The 27507-nt window shown below is 39.6% G+C and overlaps 2 protein-coding genes and 1 long non-coding RNA gene across 6 annotated transcripts; 2 read left to right on the top strand and 1 right to left on the bottom strand.

Annotated features, from left to right (window-relative positions):
• The first annotated feature begins 1454 nt into the window (after nt 1-1454).
• On the top strand, nt 1455-12474 carry LOC133868080 (uncharacterized). 3 transcript variants are annotated; one of them, XM_062304892.1, is made up of 11 exons: nt 1455-1774; nt 7207-7528; nt 7925-8317; nt 8601-8845; nt 9326-9410; nt 9515-9700; nt 9785-9949; nt 10044-10253; nt 11480-11651; nt 11765-11936; nt 12025-12474. In XM_062304892.1, exons 3-11 carry the CDS (start codon nt 7979-7981, stop codon nt 12116-12118), a joined length of 1668 nt encoding a protein of 555 aa, XP_062160876.1. In that variant the 5' UTR covers nt 1455-1774; nt 7207-7528; nt 7925-7978; the 3' UTR covers nt 12119-12474. The 3 variants fall into 3 exon arrangements, with proteins under 3 accessions (XP_062160876.1, XP_062160879.1, XP_062160878.1); XM_062304895.1 differs by having other exon boundaries at nt 7929-8317; XM_062304894.1 differs by having other exon boundaries at nt 7977-8317.
• A 245-nt stretch (nt 12475-12719) lies between these two features.
• On the bottom strand, nt 12720-13283 carry LOC133869122 (probable long-chain-alcohol O-fatty-acyltransferase 1). The gene has a single exon (XM_062306087.1). It carries the CDS (start codon nt 13281-13283, stop codon nt 12720-12722), a length of 564 nt encoding a protein of 187 aa, XP_062162071.1.
• Nucleotides 13284-25710: 12427 nt separating this feature from the next.
• Nucleotides 25711-26613, top strand: LOC133867639 (uncharacterized). 2 transcript variants are annotated; one of them, XR_009900125.1, is made up of 3 exons: nt 25711-25845; nt 26061-26214; nt 26318-26613. It is a non-coding gene; the product is annotated as an uncharacterized LOC133867639 (long non-coding RNA). The 2 variants fall into 2 exon arrangements; XR_009900124.1 differs by lacking the exon at nt 25711-25845 and having other exon boundaries at nt 25904-26214.
• Nucleotides 26614-27507: the final 894 nt, after the last annotated feature.

Raw genomic sequence — 27507 nt, forward strand, 5'->3', positions numbered from 1 at the left:
CCAAAGCATGTTACTTTTACTTTCTTCTATGTTCTGTTCTTTGCATGCTTCTTTCTCTCTTTTTTCTTCCTTTTTTCCTTCTTCAGTATCTCACATTCAACATTCATTTAAAAATAGATGTGTGCGACTTTGTTTTCTTGGGAGGATAATCGTTTTTAAGTCTTGTGCGGATCTGAGGTGTTAAACTAGCCAAACTTTTAGCTCGAAGAAGACAATAACAAATGACAAAACAGGCACTAATGTAATGGAAAAGAGTGTTTTATGGTACGAAAGAGCACTGGCTAGACATACTTTTTGGGTGCAGAAGTCATTGTTAATGAGCATAATAGAGGCACAAACAGCAGTTAATTATATATAATGGAAAGAGTAATTATTTTAGAAATGCTTTAAGAGTGTCGTGATTTGTGAGGGCTACTATAATTTTTATTAAAAGTTTTTTACAAAGTAACGTAACAATGGATATGATACTCATCACATCGGTCACTAAAACGTGGATCGTCACATAATAGTCTGGCGTTTATCATATTTACAACCTGATGTACTAGTTCACATGGTACTAACTGCATTAGCCACTAAAATGTAAACTACCACGTGACAATCGTTTATGAAATAGAATGACATAGAGTGTCGCGTGAGTTTATAAGAGATTGTAGTAAAGATTATTGTACCCCAAACATTTTCTATACTATTCCGTCTCTTTTGTTATTGTAAAAATTCTTTTTCTTGGAAATCAGAAAATAAGAAAGACTTTCATATTTTTTTAAAACTTCCTAAAACATTTACATACTGATCTTTTCAAATGAGTTGTGGGTAGATAATGCATAAAAACCAATCAAAATTTATATATAATTAGAATATTGAAAAGTATCATGTTATTGAACTAGTCATTTTCATAGGCATGTGTCGAACTTATTACCACGTTCAATGTGAGGGTGTTGAATGTCCTCCACCATCCAACCAATAGGGTAGAGAACGCCACTCTGCTCAACTCAAGCTCCGCATATTAACTTTATACAGATTGGTCTTGTCGAGTATAAGTGTAAAGACCAATAAAATAAATAGGCGACTTAATAAATTAACAAATTATATTTATTAATTAGATGAGACTGATAGTTAGATTTTAATTGACAATATTTATATTATGAAAATAAAATGAGTTTAAAATAAATAATGGAATAAGAGTAATAAATAATTAATTGTAAAGGTAAAATGTAATTAAATTAAATGTGGATTTAAATGTTAATTATTGAATGATAAAGACAAAATAAGTTGAGGTATGCAGTAATTTGTAGAAGTGTGGGCTTTAAAATAAAAAGGAGATCTCCTTGTGCCAAGTGTCGGCCTGTGATTAGCCCAGTAGAATATTTTATCTCTACAGTAAAGTAAAAAGACGAAAAAAAAAATAAAGAGAGAAGGGGGTAAAGGTTGAGTTCCCCCCCCCCCCCCCCCCCCCCTTCTCATACGATCTCTCCCCCTCACCCTTTTCTTTCTTTTCTTTCCTCTTTCTTTTCTCTTTCTCCCACATCACCTGACGCCTCCTCTCTCCCCTTTTTCCTTTTCCTTCTTCCCTTTTCTTTTTCACTTTCTTTCCCTTGCTGTCACGCCATATTGCCGAGAGAGTGGGTGAGTGACGCCGTGAGAGAGAGAGAGAGAGAGAGACCTGCTGGTAAGGAGGATCCAACCGTGTTGCAGTCCAAGAAAAAGAGAGAAGAAGAAGAAGAAGAAGAGGAGGAGAAGCAACGGCTCATGGGTTCCGGCCATGGGCTTTTGTGGGGTAATTTCTAACATTTTTCTTGTGTTTTCAGGTTACCCATCAATTATATAGCACGAAAATCATGTGTATGGTTTAAGATTTGGATTTTAGGTTAATATGGTAATGGGTTTCGGTTTTAGGGAGATTGTTGTTGATTTTTGGGTTGTTTATTAGGGCATTTAGTCCATAGATGCTAAAACGTTAAGGATTGAAGCTTTTCTTTGAGATTCCATTATACCCATTAAATTTATAGTTTGAAATTATATTGTTTTGTAGGAATTCTTATTGGGTCCGAAATTAGGGTTTAATGTTTGGTGATTTTAGGGGTTTCCATGGACTACTATTTGAATTGGTGCATGTGTGTGAAGTTTGGGTATTTGATTTGCAATAATTGATGAGTGATAGAGAATATAATTTTGGTTATGTTGCTTGTTAGAAATGGTTAGTTGTGTTGCCTATGGAAGAGATTGATTGTATTTGTGTTGGGTTGATTATGAATTGGTATGAAGCCTAGTGGACATTGTTATGTAATCTTGTAGAAAATCTAAGTGTGTCCCCACTTGAGAATAACAAATTTATTGGGTATTTAGGGATGAAGTTTTATGAAGTTTGTTAATAGATTATTGGTGATTATTATTATGATATTCTAGTGGGAGAAATGTGGGTATTTCCATTTGAGAAATGGGTTGAATCTTAATGTGCGAAGGGTAGTTGATGGACGCTTATTTAGGTGGTTGGCCGAATGGTGGATTTGTGATGTTAAATTGTTGAGTATTGGGTAAGTGTTGGCTTGTTGGAGAAGGGTTTGAAGTTAATGTATTTAGACTCTTTGTATAGATGACAAATATGGTTAGGAATTAAAGTTAGGCCTTTATTATGCTTGTATGAACCGAATGAGATCAAAGGACTTTAGTCTTAGTACCAAATGAGAAAATGAAACAAACAATGAAGGAAAACGAATAATTAAATAATTTTTTTTTGATAAGTAATGACAGTTTTATTGAAAGCGTAAGGCGCCCCTACGTACACTAGAAGTATACAACAAGAAACACCTAACTAGAAAGCGAAAAAGAAGCAAGAAATTCAGCAAAGCTGATAGATAAAGGGTACAAATAAGCCATCAACTAGACATACAAGGTATGGAGAAACAACTCTAGCACCTCTTCTAGGGAGCTCTCTAGATTCTCAAAATACCTAAGGTTGCTCTCTCTCCAAATACACCAAAAAAGGCAAATAGGCACCATCTTCCAAGAAGTAGCGCTCCCAGATCTCCCAGACTTCCACCAACAAGCAACTAAGTCAAGCACATTCCTAGGCATGACCCACGAAATACCAAAGCGGGAGAAAATGTTGTTCCAAAGAGTTGAGGCTAGATCGCAATGCAGAAGAATATGGTCCACTGATTCTCCATCCCGCTTGCAAAGACAGCATCTATCCACAATAATTATGTGCCTCTTCCTAAGATTGTCCAAGGTAAGAATTCTGCCTAGAGCTGCAGACCAAGTGAAGAAAGCTGCCCTCGGGGGAGCCTGAGACCGCCACACACACTTCCATGGGAACCACGTACCTCTAGAACCCATCATAGAACCAAAATAAGACTTCACCCCGAACACACCTTTCTTGGACGGGACCCATTTGAGACAATCTGCCCTCTCAAAATTCACTTTGGTAGCGCCCAGCACCTGGAAGAAAGAGGCAAAAACATCAACTTCCCAATTATGAGCCTCTCTAATAAAGCTCACGTTCCATTGAATGGACCCACCCAAACTCTCCAAATTATCAGCCACTGACGCATCCTTCACCCGAGCAATGCCAAAGAGATCAGGAAACACTTCTTTCAGAATCGAATCTCCACACCACAAGTCATGCCAAAATCTAATCCTGCTCCCATCCCCCACCTCAAATCTAAGGAATTTGGAGAAATTCTCCCAACCTTTCCTTATAAACTTCCACAACCCTACTCCAAACGCCCCAGCAACCTCTCGGGAGCACCACCCACCCCACAAACTTCCATATTTGGAATCCACCGCGACTCTCCACCAAGCATCTCTATCCATGCCAAAACGCCATAACCATTTACCAAGCAATGCTCGATTGAACTGAACCAACTTCCTAATGCCTAGCCCCCCATTCGAAATAGGAGTACAAACCTTCTCCCAACTCACCAAATGGTATTTAAAATCTTCACCCATTCCACCCCAAAGAAAATCGCGTTGCAACTTCTCAATGCGAGAAGCAACACTCACCGGTATAGGGAACAGAGACATGTAGTACGTAGGCAAGTTAGAGAGCGTACTCTTGATAAGGGTCACTCTCCCTCCCTTAGAGAGGTATAACCTTTTCCAACTAGCCAACCGTTTTTCAACCTTCTCAATAACTCCATCCCAGATACGAGTAGACTTGTAAGGAGCCCCCAATGGAAGACCCAGACACATCACAGGCAAATGAGCAACTTCACACTCTAAAATCTCGGCTAACCTTCCCACATGAGCGACATTCCCCACTGGAATAATGCTGGATTTGGCCAAGTTAACCTTAAGACCCGATACAGCCTCAAATAAGAGCAAGAGACCTCGCAAAGACCGAATCTTTGAGGAGCTTGCATCACAGAAAATCAATGTGTCATCAGCGAACAAAAGGTGGGAAAAAGAAGCATCGCCCACTCTGAAACGATCCAACACACCCCCACTCACTACCGCAGTAATCATCCGACTCAGCGCCTCCATAACAAACACAAACAACAGGGGGGACAAAGGGTCTCCTTGCCTAAGGCTAATAAATGAATATATATTATAATATGCGATTGTAAGTTAGTTTAATAAGAGTTATTAAATTATAATGTTTTTTTTTTTATAAGTCATAAGTTGGTCTTATTAAAAGCGTAAGGCGCCCCTTAATACACCGGCAGTATACAAGAGAACGCACCTAGCTAGAAAGAGAAAAACGAATTTAAAAAATGGCGCAAGGCTCCCCTAGAAGCGACAACCTCACAACCGACCCTATAATGTTAAACAAGATTAAGGTTCTATAATCTAAACTACTTATATGGGTAGTAATTAAATAACTAATGCAATTATTCAGGTATATTAAAAGTACTGAAGTATATTGTTGAAGTAGGCTTAAGTGGATAAACAAACTATAAGACTTGATAGCTAATAATGATAATAAGACAACTAAGTACCTAATCCACCTATCCATGTACACTAAGTATTTTAGTATATCATTGGTTAGGTTTAAGCGTTGCATGCATACATGTATATATGCATATATATATGAGTTCAAAATATATTGCTAACTTGGTAAATAAAACAAGCAGCCATAAAAAGGGTTATTAATAATAATGTTAGATAACAAAGATAAATACACTAGTAAAAATAGTAAATGCATTGTGTAGTTAATAAACAAGATAAAATGTGAACCTATAATCAATGATTAACCTAATAATAGTTTAAGGTGTCTAGCTAGCTTTAGAAGCAGAGAATGTGATGTGTGAGCACGCGGGTAGTTTATGTGTCATAGAGTATAGAGTTCAATAGCATAGTCTAATGTTATAAGTATTTGCAGGGTCGTGTCATAATTAGAGACTCCAATGGGTTCTTCAATGTTGAGTTTGAGTCGTGAGTCCAATGCAGCCAAGATGAATATTCTACTCACTGAGAAAACTACTTTTAAATATGTTATAGAAATGCAAACACTATTGTTTTATAAATATGAATCAACTGTATGTTGATTATGAACTGTTTTGGATGATTTGAGTACTTTTGAGTATATTAAGATTATGATGATGTTTTGAAGTATGAATATGATATGTGGAGTTTAAATGAATGGAGTTACTATGTGTTATAGTTGGGAGTTTTGAAAACTATGATTGCAATGGAACATGAATATGATTTTAGAGTGAGTTAAGTTATGCAAATTGTTTAAGAAATGACATGTTGAATTGATTATGTTTTTATAAAGAAAGCATGTGTTAAAGGCATGATGCATATGCATATGAACGCTAAACGTGCATCGAAGTGGGGTTTATAACCCACGGGAAACAATGCTCGGGGTAATTCCTATGATGCTTGGATTAATTTCCATGATGCTTGGGGTAATTCCTATGATGCTTGGATTAATTTCCATGATGTTCTTAGGGTAATTCCCATGATGTGCATTGCATAATCATTTATAGCATGGTTTTGATGAGTGATGTTTTTATACTATGAGTAGTTTTGCTAGACGTATAAGTATGCATAAGAGTCTCAATAGAAAAGAACTTATGTATATTTCTATCGGATGGTTGCATGATTTAAATGTCATTGTTTTCCAAGTCTCACTGCATCAAAAAGTATTATAGTGGGTGAGAATTTATGTAGTGGTTTCCAACAATGAAACTTCTACGTATAAGCTCAGCTGCGTAGTATGCTTTAAATGTTTTCTATTAGTCGGTGTCCGCTAAATCAGCTATGGGGATTTTCAAACAAAAATTTATAAGATTGGTGGCTGTTATAGTGTACGCATGACTAGAAAAGAAAAGTTGATTCTTTGCGAAAACTCAGTGAATAGTATACCTATGAGGTCTTAGTGTATTTATTTATGCTAAGATGGTGGGCTCATAATTCTACCTATACGGATGTGGCAAACCCCCACAACCATATAGATGTTCCTTTGGCTGCAGGTATTTCAGTCGTAGTTGATGGTGTTGTAGAAGTATGCTTGAGATATTATGACTGACGCACGTTGCGACGGTTGTAATTGTCGGACCACAGTTGTCCACTATTTTATAGGTTTTGTTTATGGCTTGTGACGCTTGTGTCACTTGTTATTGTATAAGCCATTCTTGTTGTTTAATTACAATGTTGATAGGACTTAAACATATAGATATTATGGCTTTGTATTGTAAATAACTTGTAATAGATGTATAAGCTTTGCTTCCGCTATTCAGGTTTATGTTTTCGCTGCATAGTTAGTTATATGTTATACTCTGATTTACCAGGTATATATATTATGGGATATATGCCATATGTTGGCTTTACGACACATCGTCGTGCCACTGTGAGGACTCGTTTATGTTTGTATAAAAAAAAGAAAAGAAAAAAAGGGTCGTCACAGTAAGACCCTGCTTAACCTTGGGCTCTATTGATTAGCCCCACACAGATTGGGTACATCGAACATAGTATCTCCGATTATCTACTCAACCTTGAGCTTGGAACATATAATTCACATGAAACGGGCTTGCCTTTGTGTTAACTTTGCTTACCGAAAAGCTTTATACCTTTACTTATAAGGACAACAACAACATAAACTCTTACAAATCAATTTTTAAAACTGACATCTTTTAAATTATTAAAAAAAACATGTTAGAAGTATATGCTATTAAAAAAAAAATAAGTGCTTCTTACGTACTAAGAACATGTCATTTTTAAAGGCTGTAAACAAAATAAATAAAAGGGTCCATCTTCTTGTTGCAGGTTGGGGTGACATGATAGTAACTTAGTATGAACACCCACCAAACCCCCTTTGCAAACTAACGGGCCGTGCTTGTCTTTCTCGCCAAGCCCGTGAAGATAACCACCCGAGTGCAGGCCCAGGACTGAACGCTACTGGGTATGGATCTCTTTTCGAGCTGGCGATTGCTCATTGGGTAACTCGGCGCTGCCTATTGGCTACGTTTTACACAATTGAGAACCGCATTCTCGAGCTACCCAGAACATTTCCGATTCACGACTCGCCACTCGTTCTGAGTTACTGGTGACCGAAACTTCACATTCAGCTTCTCAGTATCACTCCCAGGTTCGTCAATAAATCATCTTCAATTTCTTAAAATATATTTTTTTGTTTGGTTGCTCTCTTTGCCCTGTTTAGCGCAAAACACTAGAGATTTTAGGGAGAGAAATGCATAGAAAATTCGAGTTTTTTTTTTTTTTTTTTTTCCTTAGAAACCAAATAGAGTAATTAGCTTTGCTCTCGAGTAAATTGGAAACAACTAGTTCTTCATCTTTAGTAACTGTTTATATGTATATATATTTTTATATTTTGTGTTTTTGGAATAGTAGATTTAATGCATTTGAAATAATTCAATATCTTGGATGAATATTTTGAATTCATCTGAATTATTAGATTTTCTAAATGGTAATTTTTTATTAAATGGTTTAGATTACGACACTGAAATGCAATTTATATTGGTAGATAGACAGATTGGTGAAATTCTGTTTGTATAAGCGAAGTGAAACTGTAACAGAAATGAAATCCAAGAGAGAGAATGATGACTTGGTGGAGGAGGAAGGGTTTGCTTCAGAATCGAAGAGGCGGAAAGTGGTGGAGGAGTCATCTCCCTCGCCGCCTCCTCTCCCAATAGCAAATCCTCTTGCCGGACTAGCGAATTATGATGACGATGATGAAGAGGAGGAAGATGAGAGGCATAGGCGTTCCGAGCAAAATGACGATAGAAAGGAAGGTGGTCAACAAGATGATGACGACGACGATGATGATCACCATGAGCAAGCATACAGTCAAGGAAAGCGAAGCCGTGAGGTGGAGCGCCGGAGGGACTGTCCTTATCTTGATACCGTTAATCGGCAGGTATACAACTCGTCTTTGGATGCTAAAAATATTTTAACAACATTATTGGTATATTTCTGTGTAAGTTCTGCATGTGTCTATGTAATTGCTTTACTCGATACATAGAAGTGTCTTATTTTGAGTTGTGTGTTTATGCTTTAGAGGTTTTAAGTTTTGACTTTGAGCGGTTTTTTTTTTTTCTCACTCTGTCAAAGTTGTACAGATGTCAATATTAACTAGGGGCATATATCTGTAAAAATGCATTTTCAGTGTGTGTGTTCCATTGCTCTTCTATGTTTTTCAGGTTTTGGATTTTGATTTTGAGAAGTTCTGCTCTGTATCTCTCTCGAATTTGAATGTGTATGCCTGTTTGGTCTGTGGGAAGTACTACCAAGGAAGAGGGAAAAAGTCTCATGCATATACTCACAGCCTCGAAGCAGGGCATCATGTTTACATCAATCTTAGGACTGAGCAGGTCTATTGCCTTCCTGATGGATATGAAATTGACGACCCCTCATTAGATGACATTCGGCATGTTCTGAATCAAAGGTGTGCTTATGTTTTGGTTACGTACTTTTATTTTATTTCATCTCTATTGCATGTTGTCCCCCGACCTTTCTCTGCACATCTGTGTGTGTTTGTGGGTGCAAGTGGCTGTCTAAGCAATCACTTGTGCATGCATGTTTATGTTTGTGCAGAGGCCTACATGCATTTTATGCATGGATATGTGTTAGCATGTGGTCATGCTCATGTTGTGACTCTCATTGGATATGTGTTAGCATGTGGTCATGCTTATGTTGTGACTCTCATTGGATATGTGTGCTTTGATCCATGTGGATAACAATTTCTCTTAGAAAAAAGAAATTACATTGGTCAGCTTCATTTTCTTAGTGATATTTGTGATAGTGATATGCTATGTTTTGATACACATGCTATTGTCCATGTTTTATTTAAGATTTGAGTTTATAGAATCTGGCAATCTTAAGCTCTTAATTTTTATTTGTTTTTCTGCTGCTAACATATATGCAGGTTTACTAAGGAACAAGTTGAACAACTTGACAAGAACAAGCAATGGTCTAGGGCACTTGATGGTTCTGATTACCTCCCAGGAATGGTACCTATCTTCGGCCTTTCTCGTACAAAATTGCATTTTGTTTTATTGTTAGAGATGTTTTTGGGCCATTTTGAAGTGTTAATCATGATTTTGGCAAATTTCAGGTGGGCCTTAACAACATCAAGGAGACAGATTTTGTGAACGTCACAATACAATCTTTAATGAGAGTTACTCCTTTAAGAAATTTTTTTCTTATCCGTGAAAATTATAAACAAAGCAAATCTTCACTTGTTCATCGATTTGGAGAACTCACACGGAAGATTTGGCATGCGCGGAACTTTAAAGGACAGGTTTGATCCCAGTGATTTGCATATTGAATTAATAGTCTTGAACATGAAATTCATATTTATCATTTTTTTTTTCTATCTTTGCAGGTGAGCCCGCATGAGTTTCTGCAGGCAGTTATGAAAGCCAGTAAAAAACGGTTTCGGATAGGCATGCAGTCTGACCCAGTTGAATTCATGTCATGGCTTCTAAACACACTGCATTCTGATCTTAAAACAAAGAAAAATAAAAGTATTATCTATGATTGCTTTCAGGTGTACATATCATCCTTCTTCTTTGCTGTCCACTTTGTTCTTAGTAGTTGGATATTCACCTGTGCTTATATAGAATCTACTACACACTTGATAGGGGGAATTGGAGGTTGTGAAAGAGATCCATAACAAAGCTGTTACTGAGAAGAAAGAAAACAGTGATGACCAGATTGCTCTTTCGAAGCGCACAGATGGTGGAATTGAACATGATGCGGAAACTTCCAGAATGCCGTTCCTAATGCTTGGACTGGATTTGCCCCCACCTCCTCTTTTCAAAGATGTGATGGAGAAAAATATAATACCCCAGGTATACTTTGACTTCTTTGTTAGTTTGGTTGCAATGTAAATGGGATTTGTATTTCTGTTGTCTTTAGTAGATCTTGCTTAAAGGGTTGGTTCTAATCAACTAAGGCTTTATGTTTTATTATTGATAGATATGAGAGAGTATTTTAAAATAACATGGAATTGGCGAATTGATGTGTGTGTGTGTGAGGGAGAGAGAGAGAGAGAGAGGGAGGGAGGGAGGGAGGGAGGGAGATAACTTGGAATTGAGATAAAGGGTTAAATATGGCTGTTCCATCTCTTGATTTACATAGGCAGCATTTGAGCCACTTTATTTGTATGGAAAAGTTAGAGAGAGCCAATGATTGGAGAATTCTTTTAAGACCCAGAGAGAGAGAGAGAGAGAGAGATATTCAAAATAACTTGGAATTGAGATAAAGGGTTAAATATGGTTGTTCCATCTCTTGATTTCATAGGCAGCATTTGGAGCCACTTTATATGAATGTAAAAGTTAGAGAGAGCCAATGATTGGAGAATTCTTTTAAGACTCAGAGAGAGAGAGAGAGGGAGTAAACAATGCCTTCAATTTTCAAGAGTGATCACACAAAATTGAAGAATTTTTCATTTTCAAGAGCAATCACAGTAAACAATGCCTTCAATTTTCAAGAGTGATCACACAAAATTGAAGAATTTTTCATTTTCTTATATTTTATTCTGAGAATTGGATGGTAATTTTTTTAAAAAAAAAAAAAAATAAGAGGACCTTTGGGTGATATATTTGAAGTGGCCTCTTGTTCTAGAATTTGGGCTGCTATCGATATTACCTCTAAATTTTTATTTGCATGACATCAGTACTAATTGTAACATTGCAATGAGCTCTGGCACAAATGACACTTCCCTCCCCTATAAGAATAGGGTGGATGGTCCAATCATTGGTTCAAGACCAACTAGGTGTGTGTGTGTGTGTGTGGGTGGTAAAAGGTTCAAAACCAGCTAGTTGTATGTGTGTAACTTACCACACAAAAAAAGAAAAAGAGAAAAGAAGTATTAACTGCAACAGCAATCATCTCCATCATTTGTTTAAAGAACACAATTATCTGAATCAAAGTGGCCTTTTTTCAGTTTATTTTTGGAAAAATGGAGTACCAGAAGTCGTCGATAGATATATGTACTAGAGAAAATTTGGGTTTATATGCATTTTTTTTAATAGTGTTTCTCATGGACCAAATTCTTTGTATGATTTTGTTATAGGTTCCACTCTTCAACATCCTGAAGAAGTTTGATGGTGAAACTGTCACTGAAGTTGTCCGTCCTCGTATAGCAAGGATGAGATATCGTGTTACCAGATTGCCACAGTATCTTATTCTTCACATGCTTCGATTTACAAAGAACAACTTTTTTGTGGAGAAGAACCCTACATTAGGTAAGATTTCATCACTGTATCTGTGAGTTGTAAAATGAATCTATGGTTATCATATAATGTGGAACTTGGCCAGTTCATATGCCTTGTGCTAACTGATGTTGTCTTTGTCTCAGTCAACTTTCCTGTGAAGAACCTGGAGTTGAAGGATTACATACCCTTGCCGATGGCCAAGGAGAATGAGAAATTACGGTCGAAGTATGATTTGATTGCTAATATTGTTCATGATGGTAAACCTGACGAAGGGTTCTACCGGGTATTTGTACAGCGGAAGTCAGAAGAATTATGGTAACTCCATATTTAATTGATTTGTGCAACCTTGAATTAAAATGTAACAAGTATTGCAACTGACACTTATGACATTCAATATTTTCAGGTATGAGATGCAGGATCTGCATGTTTCAGAAACACTTCCTCAAATGGTTGCACTCTCTGAGACCTATATGCAGATTTATGAGCAGCAGCAGTAATATTGGACTTCAAATCCCATTGTCGAATGTGTATTGAGTTTAGATAAGCGTCATGTATTTTCAACACACAGATGGTGAAACATGATAAGAGAGAGGATTGAAAGTGTTAATCTTTTGAAGTGGTTGATTTGTCAATATGGAGGAAGCTGCCTAACTGAAGGAAAAGTAAGGCCATCATCTTTCGGTCTCCCAAAGTTTTGACTGAAAACTATCCATACATTGTTTTAGAAGAATTATAAAGGCAAAATATTGTAGTGTTAATAATTTTTGACAGTTTTATGTTGGTGTTTACTATTTGTATGCGATGATTACTTTTTTATATGAGGAAAATGGGAGCAGAAGATTTTCTACCTTGACCAACTTATCTTACATGATCATTTGAATCCACAGCCTCTGGATATAAACATGCAGTTTGTGGGGGTTACGATAGTAAGTGCTTCACATGGTTAAATATAATTTTAACTATTTGTATCGGTGTATATAAGTTTTTGGGCATCTATTCATTTCAAGTTGATTTGCCAAGTGACACTAACGGTTTCCAGTAAACTTAAACGGTAAACTCACAAAAGAATTTATTGTGAATAATCGAAAATTCAAGCATTTAATTTTTAAAATTAAACAGTAAGAGAGTGAATTCAAATCGTGAATTAATATGAATGTGCTGGCGATAGTCATAGACTCGGATCAACAATGCTACCAGTAGACCCTTTACAGCATAGTTTAGACGCGACTTGTGTCCACTCTTGGGCTTTTTGGGAGCTGGGTGTTCCTCAGTTTTGCCATTTGGATCTGAAGGTATTGGTTTGTTTTGGGGGTTTTCCGATGACTTTGGAGGTGGGTTTTGTCGGATCTTAATGGGAAAACAAGCAAGGGCAACGAAGCTCCCAAGAGGGAGTGATGGGTCGACTGAGGAAAGAGGCCCTTTGCTAAAAGCAAAGAGCAAGAGTTTGAAGTTGGTGAGCCAAGCAACGAAGAAAGCAGAGGTGCCCCCGAGATGCGCGGAGGAGAGGTTGAGAGGAAGGACAAGGAAGAGGCACACGATTGGGAGCATACAAAGCAGTCTTGGAATGCCTCTGGGGACAATCTTACCTCTGGCATAACAGTAGCTTAGAGATATGAAGACTGAAACCCATACCTTGGCGAAATTCTTCATCTCACCCTCCATTTTCTCTGTCTGATAATCCTTCCCCTTCTTCTTCTTGTTCTTGATCTTAATTTGCACTTTCGGTGGTCAATAGTTGAGGAATAGAGAGGTTTTGGATCCACAAGTTGGAGTATATATATATATATATATATATGTGAATAAAATATATTCTGTGTTCAGAAATGTGGAAGCCGCTAGGAAGAGAAGCTGAACCGCGTTTCTCACTCGGCCGTTTAGTGTATAAAATATATGAATCTAGTATTTTCTTGACTGTTGACTGAAAAAAAAAAAAAAAAGATTAAAGTTGATATTCCCTAATGTTTTTATATAGGAATAATGTTTAAACCTGGATATGATTTGGTCAAATTAATTCAAAACTTAACCAAACAAAACAATTAACTAAAATTGTATTAATGTTTTGTTAAGGCTAATCATTGATTAAAAAGTCAATGGATATGAGGTGGTTAAATTCCTAAAGATACGATAGCCATATTGTTAAATCACATGGAGGTAAAGGGTGAAAATAATGATTAAATTCGGGATCTTTGTTTAGAGAATAATTTTTTTTTACAAACTGGTTTGTAGGAAATTTCATACTACCCACATATAAAAATAACATGTGTCGTTTAAACACGTGAGAAACACATGTATTTTTATTAATGCTATTAAAAAAGCATGTGACAAGCGCATGCTATTAAAAAAACATGTGTCTAATTCTCACATGTAAAGGGACACACGCCAATTTTATATGTGAATTGTATAAAATTTCATACAAACCGGTTTGTAGGAAATTTATGTCATTGTTTAAATTTGATGTTAAATCACCATTTATCTTAAAAACTTAAAAAATTGATAAGAAATAATAAATTTAATCATTTAATGTATATTCTAACACTATTACAATTTCAGGTTTGAAGAGCCATGATAGCCACGTATTGATGTAGCAACTTCTCCCAATTGCATTGCGACAGTCACTGCCAGATAAAGTGGTTAGACCTCTTGTGGAGATGTCTGCATTTTTCAGAAGCATATGCTCAATCAAGCTAACACAAGATGAGATGGACCGACTGCAAGGTGACGTCTGTATCACTTTTTGCAAGCTGGAACAGGTATTTTCTCCTGGGTATTTTACCAGCATGGTCCACTTAGTCGTACATCTTGTGCGCGAGTGTAGACTCGGCGAACCCGTGCAGCATAGGTGGATGTAACCAGCAGAGAGGTAAAATTGGGCGGAATATATATATATATATATATATATTGTTTTGATGTATTTGGTTGGACAAAATGAAAATTTCTTGATGTGCATGTGTATACACCAGGAGCCTTGGGGGTTTCAAGTTTAATGTGCACAATAAAGCGGCCCCTGAGGGGTGCATTGTGGAGGGTTACATAGCGACCGAACTAGTGACGTTATGTTCGAGGTATCTAGATAACGCACCAACCTTCCACAACAGAGCTCAGAGAAATCCTAATGGTTCCAAGGGGGCGAGAACGCGAGTTAGCCTGAACCGGTTGACAATGCACCAGATTCACCATTATATTGTGTTCAACTCTGAAGAGTTCATCCATTTGCAAATGTAAGTAGTGTTTACGTATTTAACAGGATTCAAAAAAAATTATTAAAATTCGGTGTACATAATCATATCCACCGAATGTAGGATGCACAAAGACGCGCTTAGGCGATCATGCACTAGGGGTCGCATCACGGACGCTCTTATTGAAGCCCAACACCATGAGCAGTTCTGCGAATGGTACCATGCATATATAAGGAAATAGTGGTATTTTCGTATATAGTATTTCTGCGTGTTCAATGTAATTTAAGATAGGATTTACATGCTCTTAAAATAACCAATGTGGGCTTTAATATTTGAAATTATAACATAGGTCGATGGTCTGGATGATCAACGTAGAGAGGAATTGGGCCACAAAATGGTTATGCATTGTAGAGGGCTGAAGGAGATAGCAGTCAAGTATAACAGGTACGTGGTAAATGTTAAACTGTTCCGCACGCTTGCCCACGATGTGAGAAGGAGGACTCAGAACAGCGGCATATGTGTGCCAACCGTTGAAGGCGAAATGTACTATGGGCAGTTAACTGATATAATTGAGGTCGAGTACTATGACAGACCTACGTACGTCTTATTCAAGTGCAATTGGGCGAACCCCACGATAGACAGGGGATTTAGAATAGACGATTATGGCATAGTGTTTGTCAACTTCAATCACCTTGTCCATAGTAGAGAACTGATTACTGATGAGCCTTACGTGCTGACATCTCAAGTAGACCAAGTATTTTACGTCGAAGATGGAAGGAACCCAAATTGGGTTTGTGCTGTGAGGACTAAACTGCGAAACGTGTACGACACTGGTCAGGGGGAAGGGAGTAATGATGCAGGTGCAACCTATCACGAGTACGTACCGCTCGTATTAGCCACTGCTAACTTACATGATATGAATGATGAATTCGAGCACGATAGGCCTGACATTGATCTGATTGAAGCTCCCGTTGGATGAGTGCTATATTCGTTGTTGGTACAATTCGCTTAAACTAAATATATGTTTATAATTTGTAACATATAGTAATCAGTAAATGCGATCATTGTATAATTTGCATAAATCTCATTGTATAATTTGCATGTTCCTTACTAATATATAATTTTAACGTCTAATAATTTGTCTACATTTGTTTGCAGGTATCGATGGACCAGACAGCCCCCACCTTGTTCACATCGAGCACCACGACTACCCGTGCCCCCTACGACCACGTCCACAGCTCAGGCGTCATCGTATACTGCGCCGTGGCCATACTACCCAGCTGCTGTTTATAGACCATTGTTGTCGGGTATGGTGGGGATGACCACGTCAGATCACGGGCAGACCAGCTCAGCTGGATATTCTTGTTCTCCATATTCAGTGCCGCCGACGTTCTCGTAGATGGGGATCACCTTACCGGGTCATGTGACTCGATGGTGGGTGCGAGAGGGTCATGATGGGATGAGTCCACATTGGGCTAATATGTCGTACTTTCCGTACCCCTATACTGGACCTACACCATGTCGATCTGATAGTGAGACACAGGATGATAGGTTTCCGCTGCCACATCCAGGCGAGAGGCAGATGCCAGCTACGGGACTGAGACAGATTCAAGCACCGGGAGAGAGCTAGGGCCCGGCGCTTGGGGGGAGCCAGGCTCCTATTTCAGGGGAGACACAGGTGCCACTTTTAGATGATAGTTAGGGGCCGGATCTGGGGGAGAGCCAGATGCCCCAAGAGGGGGACTTTGCAATGTTGGGTCCCGATCAGTTGGCCCCCGATAGCCCCCAAGATATGCTTTCAGATGACAATCAGCAGCCTCCCCTAGGGGAAGGGTTTGGCAAGGAGCATGCAGGCAACCCAGCGCATATAGACTGATCAGATTCGGTTGATGGGTAAGTATATATTTATACATCATTGAAACCCTTAATATTAAATTTGAAAATAACATAAATTAAATTATATCATTTATTAATATAATTTAGTTTTTTATTATATTAAATTATATGTTTTATATTCTTTGATTTGGGTACAATCCAGACGGGAGCATCTATTATGAGGTGATTAGGAACCCGGAGAGGAATTGGGTGCTCCCGAGAGGGAAGAAGATTGTGTTGCAGTGCGGGATGAATGGGCAAAAGTAGATAAGCATATTAAGAAGGCTATGTGGGTTGCGCTGATGGTATGTTTATGAAACTAATTTATTTATTTATTTAAATTAAAACTTAGAGTTACGTTTTTGTTGAACTTATAAAATTAATGTTTAAATTGCACGTGTAGGAGGAGTTTTATCTCCCCTTATCTGTAGATGAGCGTAAGGCACAACACGAAGCGTTGGCTGATATTGGACGTAAGCACTGTTCGTGGAAGTTGAAATTTAAAAAATCGCTAGATATTCGAGACGGTGACACGACCGAGAGTATACGTTCAAGAGTGCCGGAGTCAGTTTTTGAGAAGTATGACAGGACAAAAGTGGAGGACCTGCTGAGGGATTGGTGTACTGAGCAAAAAAGGGTATGTAGGTCTTTGAATGTATTACTATTAATGTTGTGTATCTGTAATAACTATTCATTTATTTTTATTAATACTTTAAATGTGTCAATGCTTATATTTTTATGAAATGTTCAATGCGTAGGCGACCTATGAACGGATGTGGTAGCAGAACGACCTCCCCCATTGTTTGGGATCCAAAAGTTATACCAGATTTAATCACAATGAGGTATGAACAAATATACGTAGATGTTATAATGTTTGTGTCTAATTGTTTATTTTTACATTAAATTAATATAAGTGTTTGTTATTTATTTCAATTGGATGGTGACATGCATCTTCATCTGGCACGCCCCCCACTCGCGCGGAGTCGTTTGTGAAGACGCACACTAGGAAGGATGGCACTTACCTCAACAAACATACACGGGTCCTATGTGTATGCTACTGACTATTTTACTAATATTTCTAAGCTATGCGTGTGATAAAGTGTATATTGATTTTTTTTTGTATTTTATGTTGACGACATACAGGAGAGGATGACACAAAATTTATCCAGTGATCCTGCCGCTACCCAAAGTGTGTCAGAAGACACAGTGCGTTAGGCACCGAACGACGCGTACAATAAGCGTTGGGGAGGCTTGAGTATGCAGGGAGGGTTCGGCAAGTTGGGCTGAACGTTACTCCTGTACGTGGGACGTGTTTCTCATACCAGGCTCGCTCACAATGGGGATCATCTCAGGGCACATCTCGGGACTGGTCTGAACATGATAGGAGGCTATTAGTATTTTGGCCTCATTCTGTGTTTGGACAAAATCACTTATATGTAAGGATGCTGCAAACAGGAATTCCATTGTTCAGAGTGAAGTCAAATGAATTTCAAAGTTCACTGTCAGCCGTCCGGAAGATGTGTCATCCCGTCCGGACGCCCATCTGTCTACTGCTCCATCCGTCCAGACGATGTGTCATCCCGTCCGGACGCCAGACACTCCAGCATCATCCGTCCGGACGACGTGCTTCTTCCGTCCGGACACTTCACTGTATCAAGAAGCTTCTGTGCCAGCTTGCTCCGTCCGGACGTTTCAGCAGCACGTCCGGACGCCTATCAGTTCTCGAACGGTTCACTGATTCTTTCCAAGTTCCAATAAAGGGAAAATCAATCAACCGTCCAAACGATGTGGTATACCGTCCGGACAGATATCTCCGTAAGGCAAGAATCGCAGTTCAAAATGAACCGTCCGGACATCTGACAGCTGTGGTCCGGGCGCTGGCGCATCGTATATGGTAACTGACGATTCGACTTCAACCGTCTGGACGTCTCCCCCTTATGGTCCTGACGCACACGCATCAGATATGGAAATTGCGTGCTAAAGTTTAGCCGTTCGGACGCTCCTGCCCCTTGGTCCGGACGCGCGAAGCCTGTTATGGACATTACTTGCAGCGGACGTGCGTCCGTCCGGACGATCGAGCCATCCCGTCTGGACGATGTTCTTATACAGGAAAGATTTCTTCGCGAAAATTTTGGAAATTCCTGTCGCACAGTTGTCCGTCCGGACGGTCATGGTCCACTGTCCAGTAGGGGTGGGCGTCGGTTCAGTAGGCGGTTAAGTCGGTTAATTCGGTCGGTTAATTCGGTCGGTTAACCGACTTTTGTCTGAATGTAGTCGGTGAATTTATTTCGGTTAAGTCGGTTAAGCGGTTAATAGGCGGTCGGTTAAGCGGTTAGTAGGCGGTCGGTTTAGTCAGTAAAGCGGTTAATAGGCGGTCGGTTAAGTCGGTAAGGCGGTCGGTTAAGTCGGTTAAATCGGTTAACATTCGATTAAAATGGGTAATGAAACGACGTCGTTTTGATTTTTTTAAAGGAAAAAAAAATGATCATACGTTTCGTTCTTTCTAAAACGACGTCGTTTCGTTTTATGTCGGTTCGGTTAATCGGTCGGAATAGAATTCGGTTCGGTTACCGCTTAAAAGGCGATTCGGTTCAGTTCGGTTGCCGCTTAAAAGGCGGTTCGGTTCGGCTGCCGATCCGGCTTTCGGAATGAAATTTTATACCGACTACCGAACCGAAATTAGTCGGTTAAAGTCGGTTTGCGGTCGATGTCGGTTCGGTTCGGTAAGCGGTCGGTAAGCGGTAGGCAGATAATTTGCCCACCCCTACTGTCCAAACGGCTCACAGGCTTATTTTGCCTGAAGCTCATTCTGACCCCCAGACTATAAATAGGGGTCCTTGGGCACTTAGAGTTGCAAGAATTCGGTGTGAATTCCATTAGAGCTTAGAGACGTGTTATTTCCTCTAGAGCCGTTTTTTAAGTGTGCTGCGCTATAGATCGAAGTCTATCTTAGAGGTCGGCTCTAAGGTAAGGAGTTCCATTGAAGACCCCTTCAGGTAGGTGAACCTGGTTGGGAAGCATTCGTGTTGGGTTACACGTCAGAGATCAAGGTACGACCACTGCATCGGTACATGTGAGTGTTACTATCTTGTATCTAGCTTTGTCATCTGAATAGTGGAATTCCTGGGTTTGGCTGCCCCGGAGTGGTTTTTCTCTTAACTGAGTTTCCACTTCGTCAACAAAAATCTTTGTGTCATTTACTTTCCGTTGTGCCTTAATTTTTGTTGACACATATGCCCACACTTTACTTTTAGAAGTCATTTCAATTTTTCAATTGGTATCAGAGCTTGGTACACTCTGAGAAGATTAATTTCTTGAGTGTTTTTATTTTTTGACTTCTATCATGACTGAATTGAGTATGGATAATGTTGTTTCTATTTCTCATGATATGAATGTGCATAGAACCATGTTTACTAAGCCTATCATGCCTCATACTCAATCTGGTCCTAAAGGAAAAAAGGGTAAGTCAATCTATACCTACTTGTTGTAATCACTGTGGTATTATTGGTCATACTCGTTCAAATTGTTTTCAAATTAGGTCTCAGAAACCTTGGAAGAAAACCCTGATCCCTAGAAAAGATGAACCAGGTTTGGAAGAACAAGTTAGAATGTTGAGTGATCAAATGAAACTCATTAGCGAGAAGTTAGCATCCCTCACCCCTAATGAGCTAAAATCTGTCCTGGTTAACAATAAAAAATCTTCCAAACAAGTCTGGGTTGGAAGATAATCTGTGTTTAGTCTTTCATACTGCACTAAAAATTCTTGATACTTGTTTGTGGTATTTGGATAGTGGTTGTTCTAAGCACATGACAGGTGATAAGACTCTGCTCAAAGAAGTTCAGATGGGAAAAGGCGGGCGAATCACCTATGGAGATGGGAGCCAATCCAGAGTCATCGGTAAAGGGATCATCGACATCCCAGGCCTCGGAACATCTCAAGAAGCCTTGTATGTTGAAGGACTCAAGGTGAATCTCCTCAGCATCAGCCAGTTCTATGATAATGACTTGGTGGTGCAATTCTCCAAGAAGGAATGTAATATATTTGACAGCAGTGGCAGATGGCTCATGGGAGGAGAAAGAACTGCTGACAATTGCTACGGCCTTGCTGGTTTGACTACAGATCCTCAGATCTTCTGCAACAAAGCAACCATAGATGACAGTGAGCTATGGCACCAGAGGTTAGGGCATCTCAATTTCTCCGATATGTTCAAAATTGCAGGCAAAGATGTTGTTAAAGGCCTGCCCAAAATGGAGAAGACTGAAAAAGGAGTCTGTTGGGCTTGTCAGCTAGGGAAACAGACTCGAGCTGCTCATAAGAAGACCTCAGGTATTCGTACTTCCAAAAATCTAGAATTACTGCACATGGATCTCATGGGTCCCACTAGAACTGCTAGTCTAGGTGGGAAAAGATATATTCTGGTTATTGTAGATGATTTCTCTCGATTTACTTGGGCCATTCCTATTCGAGAAAAATCTGATGCTTTTGATGTAGCTCAGCATTTGTTCAAGAAAATTCAGGTTGAGCGAAATTGCCAGATTATGAGAATCCGCAGTGCTCATGGAAGAGAATTCGAAAATTCCCAAGTTTGAAGAATTTTGTCTCACTTATGGAATCAAGCAGGAATTTTCCTCACCTATTACTCCTAAGCAGAATGGAGTTGTTGAAAGGAAGAACAGGGTAATTTAGGAGATGGCTTGTGTAATGATCCACTCAAAGAATCTTGCTCAACACTTCTGGGGAGAAGCTGTAAACACTGCCTGCCATATCATCAACAGAGTCTACCTTAGGCCTGAAACAAACAAAACTCCCTATGAAATTTGGCGAGGTAAGAAACCCACGGTGAAGTATTTTAAAACTTTTGGGAGTAAATGTTATATACTTCGTGACAAGGAAAATCTGGGGAAATTTGATACCAAGAGTGACGAAGGCATCTTCTTGGGATATTCCACAAACAGTCGAGCTTACCGTGTCTTCAACAAAAGAACAGAGACTGTGATGGAATCAATAAATGTAATTGTTGATGATGAAGAAGTTCAGAGATCTATCAGCAGGGAAGAAAAACAGATTGATTCAGTTGATTCTTCAGCAGCTCCAACTGGTATTATTGAGCCCTCTTCAAAAGAATCTCTAGATGAATCTTCTCCTACCACTTCGGGTTTCACTCCCATTACTTTCGAAGATGAGGATATTCCAGTTGATCCTCCTAGGCAATCACGAGTGAGGCACAATCATCCTCCTCAGCAGCTTCTTGGGAATTTAGATGAAGGGCACAGACTGAGAAGCAGAGTCATTCAGCCTACAAATGAAGTAGCAAATCAAGTCTCCTACAGCTGCTATCTTACTCAGACAGAGCCCAAGAAAGTAGATGAAGCCCTACAAGATGAAGGATGGGTATCTGCAATGCATGAAGAGCTACATCAGTTTACCAGAAATGATGTCTGGACCTTGGTTCCCCGTCCTGTAGAACAGAATATCATAGGAACGAAGTGGATCTTCAAAAATAAAACTGATGAGGCCCGTCTTGTTGCACAGGGATATACTCAGATAGAGGGAGTAGATTTTGATGAAACATTTGCCCCGGTTGCCAGGTTAGAATCCATTCGAATTCTTCTCTCTGTTGCCTGTCACCTTGATTTCAAGTTGTACCAGATGGATGTAAAGAGTGCAATTCTTAACGGTGTTCTTCAAGAAGAAGTCTATGTGGAACAGACGAAGGGTTTTCAAGATCCTCATCATCCCCATCATGTGTACAAGCTGAAGAAGGCTCTTTATGGGCTTAAGCAGGCGCCTCGAGCATGGTATAAGCGTCTCACCACTTATCTCTTAAGCAAAGGCTTTGCAAGAGGGCAAGCTGATCGAACCTTGTTCATCAGAAATCAAGGTACTCATAAACTGATTGCTCAAATATATGTTGATGATATCATTTTTGGAGCTACTTTAGACTCTCTTGCACATGAGTTCTCTGAAGAAATGAAGCAAGAGTTTGAAATGAGCATGATTGGTGAGCTGAACTACTTCCTTGGTCTTCAAGTCAAGCAAACTACTGAGGGCATCTTCATCTCTCAATCTAAGTATGCCAAGGATCTGGTCAAAAGGTTTGGATTGGATGGAAAGAGTCGTGCTCGCACCCCCATGAGCACCAGTGTCAAGATTAGAAGTGATCTTGCAGGAAAATCAGTTGACCCATCCCTTTACAGGAGCATGATAGGGAGCCTCTTGTATCTTACAGCCAGCCGACCAGACATTGTTTTTAGTGTGGGAGTTTGTGCTCGTTTTCAAGCCAATCCTAAGGAATCTCACCTTACTGCAGTAAAGCGTATCATCATGTATGTAAATGATACTCTTTCTTATGGCATTTGGTATTCTAGAGAAACAAATCTTGTTGTTGCAGGATACTCTGATGCAGATTGGGCTGGAAATGCTGATGATCGAAAGAGCACCTCAGGAGGATGTTTCTTTGTGGGGAACAATCTTGTAGCTTGGATGAGCAAGAAACAAGCCTCCATATCTCTCTCCACTGTTGAGGCTGAGTACATTGCTGCGGGTAGCTGTTGTACCCAATTATTGTGGATGAAGACATTGTTAGGGGACTACAGATTCTCTCAAGATACTATGATTATCAACTGTGATAATACTAGTGCAATCAATATTTCCAAGAATCCTGTTCAGCATTCTCGGACCAAGCACATCGACATCAGGCATCATTTCTTGCGTGATCTTGTGGAATCCGAGGTAGTATCACTCTCATTCATCCCCACTGAAAATTAATTGGCTGACATTCTTACCAAACCTCTAGATGGTAGCAGGTTTGAGTCTCTTCGAAAAACCATTGGTGTTTATGCCATGTCCTAGACATGATGTTTCCATGCTAGGATGAACTCTTTGTCCTCTGATAGCATGATGTTGTTTTTTTTTTTTTTTTTTTTTTTTAAAAAAAAAAAAAAAAAAAAAAAGGAAAAAAGGGGGGAAGAGGGGAGTTTTTCGTAGCAGGTTAAGTCTTTCACAAGGTATGTCAACTATTTCGTGTATTCTCTCTGCCTTACTAGTTTGTTAAGCATTGATATATTATGCTTACATGTGGGTGAGAACATTAGTCTGACATGTGCAATAGTTTTTCCTGCCCATTGTTCTGGTTGATAGTAACTTGTCTCATGTGATGACCTCATGCACTATCCTAGACTCCCCGAAGGTGCGTATTTTTCCTTCTCTGACTCTTTGCTCCTAGAATTTTTTGGATAAGAGAAGAAGTTCTTGTTTGGATGGCCAAAAATGACCACAGGCTAGTTGAACCTAGCACCTATAAATTCTGGCACTCCTTACAGACTGCAGTATCATAATTCACAAGCAGTAATTCATCAAAAGTTTTGTGCTTTAAATTGTTTAATCACTGCTTATGTGCTTCAATTTACCTTGCCCTCTATGAGCAAGTAAAAATTTTACCTTATCCTTCATGGTACAAGTAAAACTGAATATGTGCTGTCACTTAGGGGGAGTGTATCAGATGAGGGTGTCTAGGCTCTAACAAGTTATAAGGTTTGACTTTTGGCTTCTGTGTCTCTGACTTTCTCTCTTGTTTAGAAAATCTGGTGGTTTCTTGTCATTTTTGAAAAACGCAAACCTTATGGATAAGAGTCTTCACACACACACGCTTTACATGAGTTAAGCAGGTTATCTTCTTTATTTTGGCAGGGTAACTTTTGTCTATGTTATGCTTATCTATCACCTCAATGTTCTCATAATATTGACTTGCTCTATGACTAGTTTTTCAGACAAATACTGCATTTGCTACTATCCTTGTGACGGTCCTAACTCTGCTGATCTCCCGCCCTTCGGAAGTTTTCTTCAGCATTTCTTTTCAGTCTTTGTATTTGAACAACTGTTGAACTTATATTACTCTATTTCCAGGGTCCTTCTGAGACCGTTAGGGGGAGTAATTTTTATTACAGTTAGTTTTTTATACTCTGTTTACCCTTTGTCCCTTTGTGACAAAAAGGGGGAGTAATTTTTACTTTGGACCGGGAATGTATTTCCAAACCGGTCAAGTGATTTTTGTCTCAGAATGGCCAAAGGGGGAGTTTGTTAGTATTTTGGCATCATTCTGTGTTTGGACAAAATCACTTATATGTAAGGATGCTGCAAACATGAATTCCACTGTTCAGAGTGAAGTCAAAAGAATTTCAAAGTTCCCTGTCAGCCGTCCGGACAATGTGTCATCCCGTCCGGACGCCCATCTGTCTACTGCTCCATTCGTCCGGACGATGTGTCATCCCGTCCGGACGCCAGACAGTCCAGCATCATTCGTCCGGACGACGTGCTTCTTTCGTCCGGACACTTCACTGTATCGAGAAGCTTCTGTGCCAGCTTGCTCCGTCCAGACGTTTCAGCAGCACGTCCGGATGCCTATCAGTTCTCGAACGGTTCACTGATTCTTTCCAAGTTCCAAGAAAGGGAAGATCAATCAACCGTCCGGACGATGTGGTATACCGTCCGGACGCGTATCTCCGTAAGGCAAGAATCGCAGTTCAAAATGAACCGTCTGGACATCTGACAGCTGTGGTCCGGACGCTGGTGCATCGTATATGGTAACTGACGATTCGACTTCAACCGTCCGGGCGTCTCCCCCTTATGGTCCGGACGCACACGCATCAGATATGGAAATTGCGTGCTAAAGTTAAGCCGTCCGGACGCTCCTGCCCCTCGGTCCGGACGCGCGAAGCCTGTTATGGAAATTACTTGTAGCGGACGTGTGTCCGTCCGGACGATTGAGCCATCCCGTCCGGACGATGTTCTTATACAGGAAAGATTTCTCCGCAAAAATTTTGGAAAATCCTGTCGCACAGTTGTCCGTCCGAACGGTCATGGTCCACCGTCCGGACGGTTCACAGGCTTATTTTGCCTGACGCTCATTCTAACCCCCAGACTATAAATAAGGGTCCTTGGGCACTTAGAACTACAAGAATTTGGTGTGAATTCCATTAGAGCTTAGAGACGTGTTATTTCCTCTAGAGCCGTTTTTTAAGTGTGCTGCGCTATAGATCGAAGTCTATCTTAGAGGTCGGCTCTAAGGTAAGGAGTTCCATTGAAGACCCCTTCAGGTAGGTGAACTTGGTTGAGAAGCATTCGTGTTGGGTTACACGTCAGAGATCAAGGTACGACCACTGCATCGGTACATGTGAGTGTTACTATCTTGTATCTAGCTTTGTCTTCTGAATAGTGGAATTCCTGGGTTTGACTTCCCCGGAGTGGTTTTTCTCTTAACTGAGTTTCCACTTCGTGAACAAAAATCTTTGTGTCATTTACTTTCCGCTGTGCCTTAATTTTTGTTGACACATATGCACACACTTTACTTTTAGAAGTCATTTCAATTTTTCAAAGACGTTGCTACAGGCTCAGACCTAGAGGAATGATGTCTTGGAGCAGCGCATTCATCATCTCGAGGCCATCCTCACTTCCGTGGCAGTATCACATGTGAGCCCAGGTGCTTAGCAGTCTCCACCTGCAAACGGAGGCAGTACGTCGTCTGTTAGTAGTGCTTCTGCATGTATGATTAATATTGTGTAAACTGCTTATTTTTAATTGTTTTGATTACTTGTTTAAATTTGCCTATAATTACTATATTTTTTAATTGTTTTCATTACTTGCAGGTAATTCGACAACGATTGGTCCATTGTTACCTATTGGACGACAGCTGAGCCAGCACTCCCCCGTTGGGACTCCATCACCTGTTACACCATCCCTCGCCCAGTAATCGCCCGTTGACGAGCACACGCCTGCTACGAGAGTTCGTGATCAGCAGAGACGGTCCTCAGATTTGTAGATATTATGTGTAATTTTGTTTTGTTAGTAACTAATACGTTTATTAGTACATAATCTATTGTTGTTAGATTATGTAGATTTGTGTACATAATCTATTAGTACAAACACGTTTATTAGTACATAATCTATAAATTACTGATTTGTGTATTTTAATTTTGTGTTCATGGTATATTTTAGATGTTGTCCTGATATTTTGGGTGAAAAGGATTTTGTGATACTTTTGGGAGAAAAAATAAAATTAAAAATTAAAAATAAAATAAAATTGCCACGTGGCAAATTTCCAGCTCCGACTATGGCCACGTGGATTATAATCCACGTGGCAGAATTCTGCCACGTGGATTATAATCCATGTGGCAGAATTCGGCAACGTGGACTGTAATCCACGCGGCCAGCAGTCTGCCACGTGGATCAATGTCCATGTGGGCTGTTGGCCACGTGGAGTAAATCTACGTGGCTGAAATGTCAGTCACGTGTGTATTACACGTGTTTGACGTGTTGCAACGTGTTTTATTGGACATGTGGCACAGTGGCAATGTGTATTTGGTGGACACGTGGCAGATTGTGCATTTTGCAAGAACCGAATTTACCACGCCGCGTACACGTGGCCATTTACACATGTTTAACAGTTTGCCACGTGTATGGGGCCCCATACACGTGGCAAACTGAAAGTGGCTAAATGCAATTTTTTTTGTAGTGCTTTTGCAATAATTCCAGCTGACTTAAAGATGGCTAGGTGTTGGCAAGAATATCCATCTTATTGAGGAGATGATTTCTAATGCGGATGTGGGTGATTTGGTGTAATCAAGAGAATCAGAAGAGGATTGGGAAGAAGTGGTATTTGTGGATGCGTAGGAGACTAGTGATCAACATAGTAAGACAACTAGTGAATGTGATATAGTTTTGATCATAACAAATGTTACGGATGAGAATGTGGTAGTGAAGGAGCTTGGTAAAGAGATGGAAAAGGAAGAACTGAAGAATGAGGTTAATCAACAAGATTGGTGAAGCTTGTTCCGAA

This window comes from Alnus glutinosa, chromosome 5 (assembly GCF_958979055.1).
Source record: "Alnus glutinosa chromosome 5, dhAlnGlut1.1, whole genome shotgun sequence".
NCBI classification, from domain to species: domain Eukaryota; kingdom Viridiplantae; phylum Streptophyta; class Magnoliopsida; order Fagales; family Betulaceae; genus Alnus; species Alnus glutinosa.